The 13,988-nt window shown below is 39.3% G+C and overlaps 1 protein-coding gene across 1 annotated transcript in view; it reads left to right on the top strand.

Moving 5' to 3' along the window:
* Positions 1–1,472: 1,472 nt before the first annotated feature.
* Positions 1,473–13,988, top strand: part of ATP10B (ATPase phospholipid transporting 10B (putative)) — a 48,260-nt gene continuing 35,744 nt past the window's right edge. The window contains 2 exon segments of the mRNA XM_038150144.1: positions 1,473–1,783; positions 3,121–3,315. Coding sequence (XP_038006072.1) covers positions 1,473–1,783; positions 3,121–3,315 — 506 coding nt within the window.

Below are 13,988 nucleotides of genomic sequence, written 5' to 3' on the forward strand. Positions count from 1 at the left end.
GCATTTCAACCTACCTTGATGTATCTCAGATACAGAATGAGGATCTCTGACAGGTAGTGAGTAACTCTGTCACCTGCAACTTATATGAAGATATATATATATGTATAATGTGGTTAAAGATGTATGTAGTACAGTCTCTATCTGGGTCACTTTTCCATCCACTGTTCAGACCTTAATTTAAGCTGAAATCAACTGGGGAGTTAATTGCTCAGGACAAGAGCAAGGTGGCAGAATCTTCCAGGTGTCCAGTCTTTAACTTAGAAAATATAAACTGCATCATTTCCCTACAATGTTTTCACTGAGTACTCACTGTGTGTTTTTGGTAACCACCAACGATGGAATTTCTGCCTTTTCATTATAAAATCCTTCAGTATCACAGTTTAAAGATTACACTGCTAAGGACATGGCTCTAAGTTAGTATATGTTGAATATAACTTTGATTTCAGTCAAATACTCATTCATTTGCCCACTGGCAGAGTAGTTTTCTCTTCTTCCAAGACTCATACATGCACATATTTTTGAGTATTATTAAAGGTTTGGGTTTTTTTCTAAAGAAAGTCACATACTCTGTATTTCCCCCAGTCTAAATCAGGAGGATTCAGTTCACACGTTTTGTTCAGTGGAACCTTGAAGCTGCACAAGGCCAGTACCTTTTATTTTTGGTTTGCTTTTGCACATTTAGTGCCTTGTCATTCATTGTATGGTAGTTTCCAGTTCTCAAACTCATGCTGTTTGAGTGAGATTTTGCTGTGTTCAGACTGAGCATTACAGCAGCCACTCTTGTGTGGCTGGAGCCCCAGCTCTGGCACGCTGCATCACACCTGCAGCTGTGAATGTGTGAGCAAACCAGGAGACAAATTTTCAATGATAATAGGATTAGCATTGGGAGATTTAATTCCTTTATCTCTCCAACCCATAAAACATCCATTGTTTTAGTGCTGGCTGGGATTTTCCTTTCAAATCAGATTTCTTTGAAGAATTTGGAAAACTGTTACCTGGGTGTGGATGTGATTAAGCTGATGCTGCAGCTCTTTATTATCTGAGTTATTAAAATTCAAAACCTGAACCAGTCCTGCTACAAGTAAGAATGAACAGGAAAAGGATTGTAAGAAAGTCAGACATTTTAAGAAAAATGCCTGAATAGATTTGGTGGCACTTTATAATTTGAAAAATAGGATACCGGATTCATGATGGAAAAGTCGATGCTCACCACTGTTAAATTGGCTTTATCTCTGTCAATTTGCTGTTCTAAGAAACAGAAAATAGATTTTAGATTTATTTTTTTGTCCCCAGAGATAGAAATAGATTTTCTTATATTGAAGATTTTGTTTTGTCTTTTATTCTCTGCAGAAGTTCTGAGATCGAAGAACATGCACTGCACTGAGCAGGACAATTGTCTTTGTGTTAAACCTCTGCTTGCAAAACAAGAAGGGAGTTTTCTACCAGAGTGGAATTGGATTTCAGCACTTGTCATGCATTTGTCTTTCAGCCTGCCCTCCCTGCTGTGAATGGCTTTGTCTGTGGACTCGGCTCGGTACCGGTGGCAGCGACGGGGAGCTCACAGTCCCTCCCAGGCCCTGTCAGAATCAGCACCACTGCTGCTTTCTGTCCAAGCCAAACCAAAACTCAGCCTAAACACATGGAGGATTGTGCTGCCTGACAATGGGAGACAGTGGAAAGACTGCAAACGAGCTTCTACAGTTTATTCTCGAAACAGGATACAGACCACAAAGTACACATGGTTCACTTTTTTGCCCCAAAATCTTTTGAGACAGTTTCACAGGTAAAAAATTCATTCAATGTAGGCACACGGTTTGTGGTGATTGGGAGTGGGGCTGGCCCAGCCCCATCCCCAGTGGGCACAGCTGTGAGGAGCAGGTGACAGCACTGACAGCAATGAGCCATGGAGTGCCCAGGGGCACTGAAACCACCAAAGGGAGCAGAGGGCACACAGGGGCACTGCATCAACATGAGGGGTAAAAGGCTGGGGTAAAGAACAAGCAGGGCTGATGCTTGCAGCCTTCTGAAGTGATGGTGCTCTGTGTGGGCTGAGGCTTTCTGAAATTGTGTACTTTGTGTATTGTGGCTGTCTCAGCTGCAACAATTCAATGATCCTTGAGATTCAAGAACTCTCTCTGAAACCAATATTTGAGTGCCATGGAAAAGGGGTGCTTTTGTAGTTGCAACTGTACTAAAACATAGGTGATGATAATTTGTAACAAAATGGCACTCAGTTGACACTGAAATGGTGGATTAAAGCAAGCAAGGGAGTGTTTAACCACTGCTGGGACCAGCTTTTTTAATTGAATGCTGCAATAATTCAACTTGTAAAAAAATCAAATTTTATTTAAAAATCCTTCTGGTTTTGTGTTGCATAAACCTCTGGTTTTTAGAACACAAAAGGAATTCATTGGATATGTTGAGACGCCTCTGAAATTTTGTAGATTTCAGCAGTTCAATTTTGATACATTTTTAATGTTACAAAGTGACCGTCTACCAATGTAGAAATAGTATATATGTATGTGCAAGTGCAAGGTCAGGTTTCTTTCCAAGTGCTGGTTTAAAATTATGTAAACCACCATAAAGAATCAAGTCAAAAAGGACTTGATTCCAGGGAACTATCACCACAATAAAGAGAAATGGAAGTTGTATATCCATCTCTAGCTTTGAAATTTTCATTCTGTATACTAGATTGGCCCATTCCTAATTCAACCTGCCGTTTGCAGAATCCTTCATGGATTCCTGATGGGTACATTTCTATATATCCATTGGTTAGTTTTTTAAGGTTTGTTTGGCTTTTGTTTAATTTTGTGCTTATTTTCAAGACTGAAGTGGTGAGGGACCATTAAAGACCTTGGAGATCCCAGAGACAAATATTATTTCCAATGCGTGAGAAAACTGGAGGTAGCTATAATAGTATGAAAATGTATGTTACAAGCTCTTCTGAAGAAAAAATTTGCATCTTGGTTAAGCAGCTGATTAATTTGTTCTGGAGAAAGGAAAAAGAGGGTAGAGGAGGGAAATTATTAATGTTCCTTTGGCACAGAATGCGGGTTGTTCATTAAGAAAAGGATACATTCTAAATTCTGACTACTTTTAATTTATTTTATACCTTTTCAGGCTGGGTAATCTTTACTTTTTCTTTCTGGTGGTTCTGAACTGGTTCCCACAAGTGCAAGCCTTCCAAAGGGAGATTACGATGCTGCCTCTGGTTGTGGTGCTGCTTGCCAGCATGACTAAGGATGCTATTGAAGACTACAGAAAACACCAGTATGATAAGAAAATAAACTTTACTAACACCAGGGTATATAACAAGTAAGTAAACTAAATCAATTATTTATTTCCTTGCTTCTGTTGTGATAGAAACTGCTCATCTGATTTTACAGTAACTCCCTCACTGACCTTTCAGAACACTGTAAGTTTGGTAGAACCATTACAAAATATTTTTTTCTACCTTAAAAATGCCTTTTTTATCTTACTTAAATCATCTCAATATCAATGAGGCTTTGTTTCATATCACAACAGCGTGTGCTGATATATACAGGTTTTCATTCCAAGTTTTCAGAGCAGCTTGTCAACACACACAACGTCCTCTCCTGATAGCAGAAGGATCTGGAGGATAAATGGAACTTACTCAAGTCTGGAACAGAAAACTGGGGCTGCACAGAAGACTGGAACAATGTCTTTCAGATGTTTCACACTAAAACCAGTAATATAGAAATTAATGATCAACTACATTCCAGGTGAATCATATAGTAATAATCAGGAGATGAAGAATCAGGATGGAAAATCATATAATAATCAGGAGATGGAAAAGTTTTAGGACTTCCAGTAAGCAGAGAAATCAATACAAGCCAGCTTGGCTTTGGAGCTGGTGCAACACCTGTGGGAAGCTGTTTGCTCAGTACTGACTCAGAAGGAAGAAGTAATTTCACTGCAATTCTTGTTGCAACATTTCGATTTCATCAGAGTTTCTTGTCCAAGTACTAACTTGAGACTGCTTACCTTGTCACTATATCGTGAAGTCGTGAAGCAAATAGGAGTTTTCATTTAAAAGAAGTTTAAATATTTGTGTGTTTTCCTTTCTTCATCTGCCCTTAAGATCAGGCCACAGAGAAAAAAATTGCTGTGATTTACATACATGTCATTAGGTCTTCTGGAAATTAGCCCTCATCTGTGCTACATATTTACATGTCAGAGGAGGAAGGTTCAAAGGTGCCTAGGTGAGAGAGGAAGGCTTGGGGTCTGTTGGGGAGAAGGATCAGGAATCCAAGTACATTGTACTTCACTTGCTTATGTCTATGTCTGATTCCTCTGGCTACAAAATCATAGGTTTACTTAGCTTGGGGGAGTGGGAGTTAGTTGTTTGTTTAATAATAATCGATCTTATGGTCATGAAAACAAACAATAGATAAAGGAAATAAAAGAGAAATACTGTCTGTACTGAGGCTCGTAGCAATCCTTTGTTGACATCTGGGACTCGGAGCTCTGCCCATTACCTTTGAGCTTCCTGGCAACTCCCAGGGTTGTAAAATGATTCTGAAACTGCTGGAGTGACCTGTGAAAAGCGTGTGTGTGTTCTCAGCTTTGCCACTGCTCTGTGTTAAAGCAGAGACACTTCATACGAGCAGAGAAGGGAAATGGTCTGAACAGGGCCTCCAGGCATCTGCTGGCAGGAAGAACAAAACATTCAGGATGCTTTTGGCAGACGTGAGGTGCAGCTGCCCCAGCAGGATCTAGGACCTGGTGCAGCTGAGTCAGGATGATCCCTGGCCCTGGCTACGTGGAGGTTGGAGTGGAGGAGGCAGCCCTGGGATTCAGACATCTCAACTCTTCTCTCCACCATCTGGGAGTTCATTTGGACTGTTGAACTCTTCTGACTTCATTGGTTTTCAACTTGAAGCTACTTTTTGAAAGAAAAACAAGATGTCAAGGAAAATTGCTCCAGGCTGCTTCTCTAAAATGACATGGAAAAAACATTTTTTCAAGGAAACCTGCTGCCAATGTGGTGCTCCAGACACCGAAATCCAAAATGAGGAACTGGAGAAGAGAGGAAAAGTAAGGAAAAGAAAGAAGAAAAATGAAAATAAACGTGTGATCATCTCCAATTTGCCCTTTGGAAGCAAGAAGTGGAAGGAAAATCCAAACAGATACTATGACTCCAATGAAATTAAGACCACAAAATATAGCATCTTAACTTTCCTCCCTAAAAATATCTATGAGCAGTTTCACCGCTTTGCCAATATTTATTTTGTGTTCATTGCACTGCTGAATTTTGTGCCAGTGGTGAATGCTTTCCAACCAGAGGTGTCTGTGATCCCAATTTGTACTATAATGGCCATCACAGCCATTAAAGATGCTTGGGAGGACTTCCGGCGGTATAAACTGGACAAAGAAATCAATCACATGGGATGCTACATTTACAGCAGGTAAGCTTTGTATAGCTTTTATTACCAAAAACATTGGGTCAAGATCTTTGATCAATGCTTTTTGCTTAAAAAATTAATAAATAACTGCAGAAAAATCACAATCATTAGGTGAAATAGGCAAAAGTCATAGACACTATATATCACCTGGTATTTGTTCTCATTCAGGGAAAGATTTTTTTTAAGTATTATTCTAATATTTTAGTTGTTTGGGGTTTTTTTTTAAGTATTATTGAACTGGGAAGTTAAGTTTGAGTTTCACTGTATTGGTGTGTCTGTCAGCCTCTCAGACATGCAGTGCACTGAAAACAGCTGCTTAAAGAGCTGCAATCTACTGAATTTCTAAGACATTTTTCAAGAAGTTTTAATTCTACCAACCTAAGGTAGCACAAAACAAGATCTGTCGTGGGACTTGTTTGCATTCTTGGATGCCACAAAATCACTTAAAAATCTGGCCCTTTGAGCTACATTTTATTTTATACACTATGTTGTTAACTAGGTTTCAGTCATTTTTCCTTTCTTAGGCACTATGTAAAATCAACCTGTAAAAACAGTCTAGAAATGAAAGATAGTAATTTATGCCTCTGTTTAGTCTCCTCTAAATGAATCAACTACATGTGTCTGTGATCACTTCTTCAAAGTGCTTCATGACTTCTTGCTTTTAGGACATTCAGAAGATTGAAAATTATGTTTTATTGTATCAAAACTGTTCTCTCAGCAAAGTAGCAAATGACTTCTCCCTGATAAAATATCACATCTGGGAGTCAGAAGTGTGAAACTTTCCATCTCTGTGAATGTGCCTGTCCTCCCTCAAAATAATCAACAGTGCTTTATATAACATGTGCTTTCATGAGCAAGATCTTGCAGAACTGTGGCTTTTATCACACGGGGTTGTCATTTCTGTTTGTTTCTCCTGCATTTGTTTGTCAGATTGTTATTTTTATGTACTGCTGGTTAAATGGGATGGCAATAGGTTTGCTTGTTTAGAGGCTAAACTTAGGCCCACATATAGATAATGATTTGTCATTAAAAAAAAAACCTGCACTCCTCTCCTTGCCAACTTTTAATAAAAAGCTGGCAATTTACCAGTTTCTAAATATTGTGGATCTAAGATCTCTTCTGCGGTGAAGAGTGTCAATAATTGTAGCTCTTTGGGTAGGGTGGCAAACTGCCTCTTCTGTCTATGTTCAAAATTTCAATCTGGGTGAATGTTCCAGCTTTTCCAGTGTTGCATTAGCCTGTGAGGCAATGGATTATTTGTTAATACTTGTTAAAACTGGTATGGGATAGAATAAGTGGGGCAGTAGGTGCTCATGAATAAATCTCCAGAGGGATCTTATTTATTTCCTCTTTACACACAGATATCAGATATCACAGATCAGTTCAGATCTGAAGGCCTTTTACCATGGGAACATGAGAAGTAAGGAATACAATAGAACTTGTTTTGTATAAGGGAAAAATATCCACCATGGAATTACAACATATATTCCAATCCAGATTCAAGATTGTTATTCAGAAACTTGAGACAGGCCTGCCTCAAAATTGGTTAGTCCATCCCATAAAAAAGATTTTGATCTATGAATCAGTCTTGCCTAGGATCTTGTCTTTCACCAAAGTTTTATAGCCCAAAAAGGTGGTGTAAGGGAAAGGAAAATGTGAAGGGTTTCAGACTACAGCATTTATCCTGTCTGGAAAAATTGTGGGTAATAACAATTGCCATCAGATCAGTCACTACAGCTTATTATATTATGAATAATTTCAATCAGGCTTCTCTGGTGCTTTGGGAAGCTGATATTTCTTGTTCTTCTTGCTAGCTGCAAAGTCATGGAAGGGCATGATGTCTTCTAATTTTCTTCCATATGAATCATGAAAATAGGTAATTGTTTTAACATAGGTGAAAGTCTTTTTGGGACACTGCAAATTTTGTTAATCTTGTGGCAGCAAAAAGTTATTTCTAAAAGAACAGCTGATCTTCCATCCTAGATGAAATGTTACTTAGATTTTAAGAGGTAACCTTGAAGTGTATGCTGTCTTTATTTCAAATTTTAATAAGGATTCTGGCACCTGTTCCAAAATACAAAGGCAAACCAAACTTTTCCAGATACTGAATGTTCTCCAAAACTTTCTTGAAGACCAGGGGAAATGCAGTAAATTGCCCTCTTTCAGCACAGAGCAAGGGAAATTAAAATTAAATAGGCTGGCCTGTAAACATATTTGTTCTAATTTTCTTTTCACAGAGATCAGCTGAAATGGGAAATCTAGTCTGCTGGTCAAATGAAAGAAAAGACATTTCCAGTAGTGTATTTAAGGAATGTTTAATTGAAAAAATGAGAAACAATTAATAGGCATTAAAGTGTCCTGGGGAGATGCAATAACCCAGATGTTTGATTGAGGAGTTTGTACTTTTGGAACCAAAAGTTTTGGAATCATAATCTGTGCTGTTGGAACGAATAACACACCAAAAGGAGAGAACAAAAATTGAATTGCAGATGGTGCAGACCTGAACACAGACCTATGTTTAAATGTCTGCTTTCTCATGGTGCTCTTTAAAATATACTTTGTCTACTTTAAATGTCTCTGATGCTATACTTTATTACCCTTCTTTGATTTCATTTAAATTTCTCAAGTCGCCTGATTTCATGGAACCTTAATTAGTTAGACTCCATCCATAACAGCTTATTATAATCTTCAAATAAGTGTGATTTTTATCATATTCATTTTGTTGCACCCAGATGTGGGTGAGGGTCCATAGTGACACAGAGTCCCCAGGCAGGTGCAAAGGAGAGCTGCTTTATTGCAAAAACCAGGCCTTTTTAAGCAGTTAGCCCATTATCAGTCACATAGTTTTAAAGCATAACAAACATAATTCAACCAACCACCACAGACCACGATGTGAACACACAATGGTTATAGAACTTGTGTTCATACCCCTAATTCAGCTGAGTCACTTTCCCACAGTCCTTTTGTACTTAGCCAAAGTAGCAGGCCTGAGCCATGATTTCACAAGGGTAACAAGGCCCTTATTTATAAGGCTCTACCTACATGCAACATTCAAAGACCTTTTCATCAAGACTGGCAGAGATTGCTCTCTTCATCTTTCCTGTCAGTCCCTCCAAAGCTCCCATAGTTATTTTCCCCTAAACTCTCTTAATTTTGTCATTAACTTACTAACAGGGGCCAGCACTGAATGTGGTACACAAACCTGAAAGGGAATGCCAATGCAATAGTTGTTAAAAGCTATTATATATATTCAATTTTCTTGAAGTTCTATAATGTTTAATTGATATGTAATTATTATACAGCTTGACTGTGATATGCCCCAAGGGTTATATCAAGTTCTGTAAATACTCCATGGCATCCATACAGGTTTTTGCATCAATTGCACTTTTTTGGAAGATTAAACCTATTTTTTCCCTAGTGTTTTAGTGGACACTAAGATACAAATGCAAAGGCTATGCACAGCTCAGTATGGCACAGCAGCAGCCACAAAAAACATTAACATTATTTAAGCTATTCATATTTCTTAATGGTAAGAACCTAAATTCAGGTATCTGAGACAGTGACTCAAAGAAACCTTGTTTATGTGCCTTGAATTATCCTGTGGCCCTTTTGGAGAAGCAGGTAAGCCAACAGGCATCCTAAATGAGGTAGCCTGATTACTCTTGCCATAGAAAGTTCCTCTGTAATACTTTCAGACCCTGTCATTTTCAGGTAGCTCCTACAAGCATCAATCTCCTCCTCCTCTCTCAGTCCACTGAGGCCTGTGGCACAAAAAGTTTAGGCTGGCCTTCACTCTGACTCTTTGTCTACTTAGTGTAAGGTTTTAGAACATTTAAAGATTCTTGCATCAGCACTAACTCTGGGTTAGCCCTGGAGCAGACGTATAGAAAGAAGGAAAAAACAAAGTGCTCCTAACTGTGGTGCATGAAATGAGAACTGCCAACAGCTGAAAAACTGAAAGTGGCTTAATCTGGACCCACTGTTTTGAAAGAGAATTAAAATTTTTCAGTCGATTGAAGTATTGTGATTGTGTGCTGCAATTTTCTCTCTGACAGCAATGGATATTTGCTTGCCTGCAGGTGACCATACATACTTTATGAGATGCTGGGCAGCAAAGGCTGCCCTTCTGTTTGAACCTCCTTCATCTGCTCTGTTCAGCTGGATCTCTGAACAGAGGAGAGATTGTGCCTCCTGTGGATGCTCCCCCTGTCTGGGATAGTGCCTGGGACTGGTCAGGGATGCAGTGACCAGCAGAGGTGTGGGGCATCTGGACAAAAGCAGAGAAAGGGGTAGGGCACATTCTTGAAAACAGGAATTGACCTACTGTCAAAACTCAAGAGTTTGAAGAAAAACAATTTTTCTCTAGACTCAGAAATATCATATGCAACTCATTCAACCCAAGGTGAACCTGAAAGTTTGTAAAGTAGAAAGCAGGATGAGAGGAAAATCCCATTCTAACAAGGGCACAGTGAGCTGAAAGATTTCTTGCCAACACTTAATTTAAAGTGTTGGTCAGCAGCACTGAGTTTTCACTTGTTAAAGAGCCTTTTCTTTCTGTTCTATTCTTTTTGTTTTCTGACAAAGTGTAACTTTAAAGACTAGGAGCCTGCTGAAGGTTTTCGTGGGTTCATTTTATACACCAAAAAAAAGGGGGTAAAGCCTGTGTCCCATTCGAAACCTCACCACAGGCAAAACTGCAATCAGTTTTCTTGGGCATAGCAATATCAAGGCTTCGGTGGTACCAGTGGTACCTTTTCTGGACAGTGTATCTCATCAGCTGGAGGCTGAAGACCTCCTGAATAGGTGAATTCCTGTGACAGCCACAAAGCATGTCCTTGGATTAGTTGCAAGTTACTACCCCTCTGCCTAACGTTAAACATGAGTGTTGTTCTCTGGCAATGGGCATCCCCTGCTCTGCCATCCCTCTAATTTTTGTCTGCTCTTCATGTACTGTGGAAATTTTGTACCTGGTTTAGCTGTGGATACCTGAATTAGCAGTTAGTTGACTGAAGGTACAAACAGTGCCTTCTGCTTGAGGCATTCTTCAGCCTTGCAGTGAGCTGAGAAAATGTCCTTAACCAACAGAACACTCAGGTGTGTTATGTCACCATGACACTGCTTGAAACCAGTGCTACCAAAATCATGAAGAAATTAAAACACCTTATGTGGGATATGATGATTGCATTGTGAAGAATTACGGGATGAGCTGAACTGCCTGAATGCAAACCAGCTCTCAGCGGGTCCAGGCAGCACCACTTGGAAGTGGAAGAGCAGTGAGCTGCAATTGTTGTCAGTCAGGGTGTATTGCTACAGGGAGGATCCTCAGTCTCTGTGGAAGAAAATCCATAAAATGCATTACTAAAGCTACCACTGCTTCGTGTACTGCTTGATCAGAGCTTTCTTCAAGATCTATTACCTGCCAAGACAATTAAAGCTGCTTCACAGAAAAGGTGCAATGGCTTAGCAGCAGGAGCTAATGACTAAACGTCAAGACCAAATAAATAAGAATCTCTGGCTTTGGCTCAGAGACGTGCAAAATCATGTCCTCATGGCATAAAGATTCAACCTAACTGTCTGAACTTTTAAAATACCATTAAAACCCGGAGAGTGGCAGGTTTCTACCATGTGACCTCAAGAGCTACATGGTCATATACAGCTATGACTATCAAAAGAGCTGACGTAGGCTGTGCTTTCCAGAAACTTTACAAGTGAATGAGAGTCCACAGAAACTAATACTAATGATTAGGGGACATCAACTGAGTCACCTTGAAATTATCTGCTCCTTCCAGCTGGTGCCAGGAAGAACTGTAACAATAGTATTTTGTTCAAGGCAGTAAAAAAAAAAAAAAATACATCTTCCTAAATACAAAAATCTACAATTTACAAAATTAACCTAGTAAAGTCTAAGCAACGTGCTGTTCACATCTGTTTTATTTTATTTCTTCAAAGGTGAGTTAAAATAAATCCAAAATCATTTATATAAACAAATAATGCATTTATAAAGTTCTGGTACTTACTTAAGGTTTACATAAGCATGTAATTGGTTATGGAAGTTGAGCATAGGCTTGTGTCATTGAGAAAGTAAGTTACTTGTTATGATGCTATAGGCAGTTTAGGCACATGAGAAGATAGGATCTGTTATTAGCATTGAGGAATTTGGAAGGCCAGTGTGATACAAGTGTATGTACTTTATTAGACTTTAAAAAAATTCCGTTTCAGTTATTTTTAAAAGGTGCTTTTGCTGTCTTAACATAGTGCTCAAATCCTCAGAGTTTGGTGCTGTGGGGAAAGGCTGGGGCTGGGCACAGGACTGGCTGCTGCTAAATGACATTGCTGGTGCTGCTGGGCTGATGTGCAGGCACAAAAACCCCAATGGGATGGGATGGGATGGGATGGGATGGGATGGGATGGGATGGGATGGGATGGGATGGGATGGGATGGGATGGGATGGGATGGGATGGGATGGGATGGGATGGGATGGGATGGGATGGGATGGGATGGGATGGGATGGGATGGGATGGTGGCAGGAGCAGTGACAAACCCACACACACCCTGGCACCTTCCCATGCCCAGGCAGCATCTGCAGCTGAGGAACATCATCAGCCAATTGTGCTGTACTCTGACCTAAGGACAGTTTCCAGAATCAGTTCCTGTCTGGCCTAGTGCCTTCCTTGAGTCCTAAATCTGCTCCTTTGTCATCAGTTTTTTTGTTTTGTGGCAGTACTCCTAATGGTGAGGTCATGGACATGAAGTGATCTTTGAAAATATTTTGTGAGGGGTTTGCATATAAACGCAGATATAATCTTTGATAGCATAAAGCTGTGCAAGATTTTTATTTGCAAAAATAGACTGTGAAGGGTAAGCAGCTGTGTGATTCAACTTGTCGCCCATGTAGAACCAGCATCCCAGGATATTGGTGTTTTTTATAAAATAGGTGGTGCTTGAAGGAGGCCATTTTCAAATGTAGCATTCTAGCAAATTTACATACAACAAAATATAAATATGTAGGTTTCTCTGTTGACAACAGTGATATATTTTTCTATGTGCCATGACCTGGTGACAATTTGGGGGGGTAGTGCAGAGCAAAGAGTATCTTTATTTTGAACTGCAAAGGATATTGAGATGGAGCTTGCAGTAATTCTAGGGAATAAGATTCACTGGACTAATTGTCTGATAAAACATTTCTAGATGACAAAGATTCCTGAAGATCTTTCTCTAAGGCAATCTAGGAGACATACATGCTGTGGAGCGCATGTGAAAAATTACTTTTATTTAATCTTTTCTGTATAGCGGAACAATAATTTTTCTTTCCCTCCATTCAACGTGCATTTTGATCCAGTTTTTCTTTGAAACTTATCCTTATTGAATCCAAGAAAGTGAATTCAAATTGTTGACACAAATTCAGTAATTTATTCAAGTTCCACCACGATCTCCAAGGGCAGCATGACGTTTTAATGATCCTTTTATTTTTCCTAGAAATGACTTCATAAAATCTGTTTAGTTCAGGCTTTCTGTTCAGATTTGAGGGGTTCAATAACAGTTCTGGCAGACATCATCTTGACTGTTCAAGGCCTCTTTTCATTGGCAGTATCCTCTGATGGGCATCATCATGATATCTATGAGCAAGGGAACACTTTTTGAATGTGCTTTTGATAAATTGCCCAGTAAAAGAGAGCAGGGACTGAGGAACTTTTATCTCACATCTTGTCTTCAGTGTGCCACAGCCCTGATACCACATGCTGTAAGAATCAAGTGTTCAGATTCCCACCTATTGAAAATCCCCACCTCTGGTGATTTTTATTTTATTGGTTCAACGCATCTGCCCTTTTTGTGTGTTTCTCTTCAGACCATCTTGGGTTTATTAAGCTCCTCTGTTTATTTAGCAACCAGAGCTTGTGCTGTTAACTTTCATCACTGAACAGAAAATGGGCAGTGTTCCCAGTTACAGGGATTGCTGAAAGGAAACTGCTTCATCTGAAAAATCTTGTTAGACAACTAGGACAATGCTGCCGTGGGGTGCACCAGTTTCATCATGAAGTACTTTTCTTCCTTTCATCCACTGGCAATTCCCTACAAAGTTCTAGAAAAGCTTTGTACTATTTTTAGTATTTTTTGTTATTAATCTTATAATCAAAAATTTAATCTTACAGGTTCAGATGAAGTTTTCTTCAGGAGCAGAAAATGTGTATTCTTTGAATATTCGTTGGGATAGAGTGACAGTTCACCTGAAGAGAGGTCTGGGATTCTAGCAATCCCTGAACTGCAGTCCCTGTGCCTAGTAAGGCTTTTCCTCTGATCTGAAAGACGTCATTTGGCTTTTCTGACTCACTCTCTCCTCTGTAATTAGTGCTGGGTAGAACCCTGAAGCTTTATGTGTAATGTAGGTTTCATAGAGAGCAACTGAAAAAAAAAATTACAAATCCATGATTTCTGTGGAGTATTTGGGCTAATCTAGTTTCTTCCAGCTGATGTAGAATGCAGCCAGCTAGACAAGGCCCTCCTATAGCTTTTTATGAGTGGACAAAATCAGAAATATGCTCTTTAAACTTCTAAATTGTGCAA

Source organism: Motacilla alba, chromosome 13 (genome assembly GCF_015832195.1).
Source record: "Motacilla alba alba isolate MOTALB_02 chromosome 13, Motacilla_alba_V1.0_pri, whole genome shotgun sequence".
NCBI lineage: Eukaryota > Metazoa > Chordata > Aves > Passeriformes > Motacillidae > Motacilla > Motacilla alba.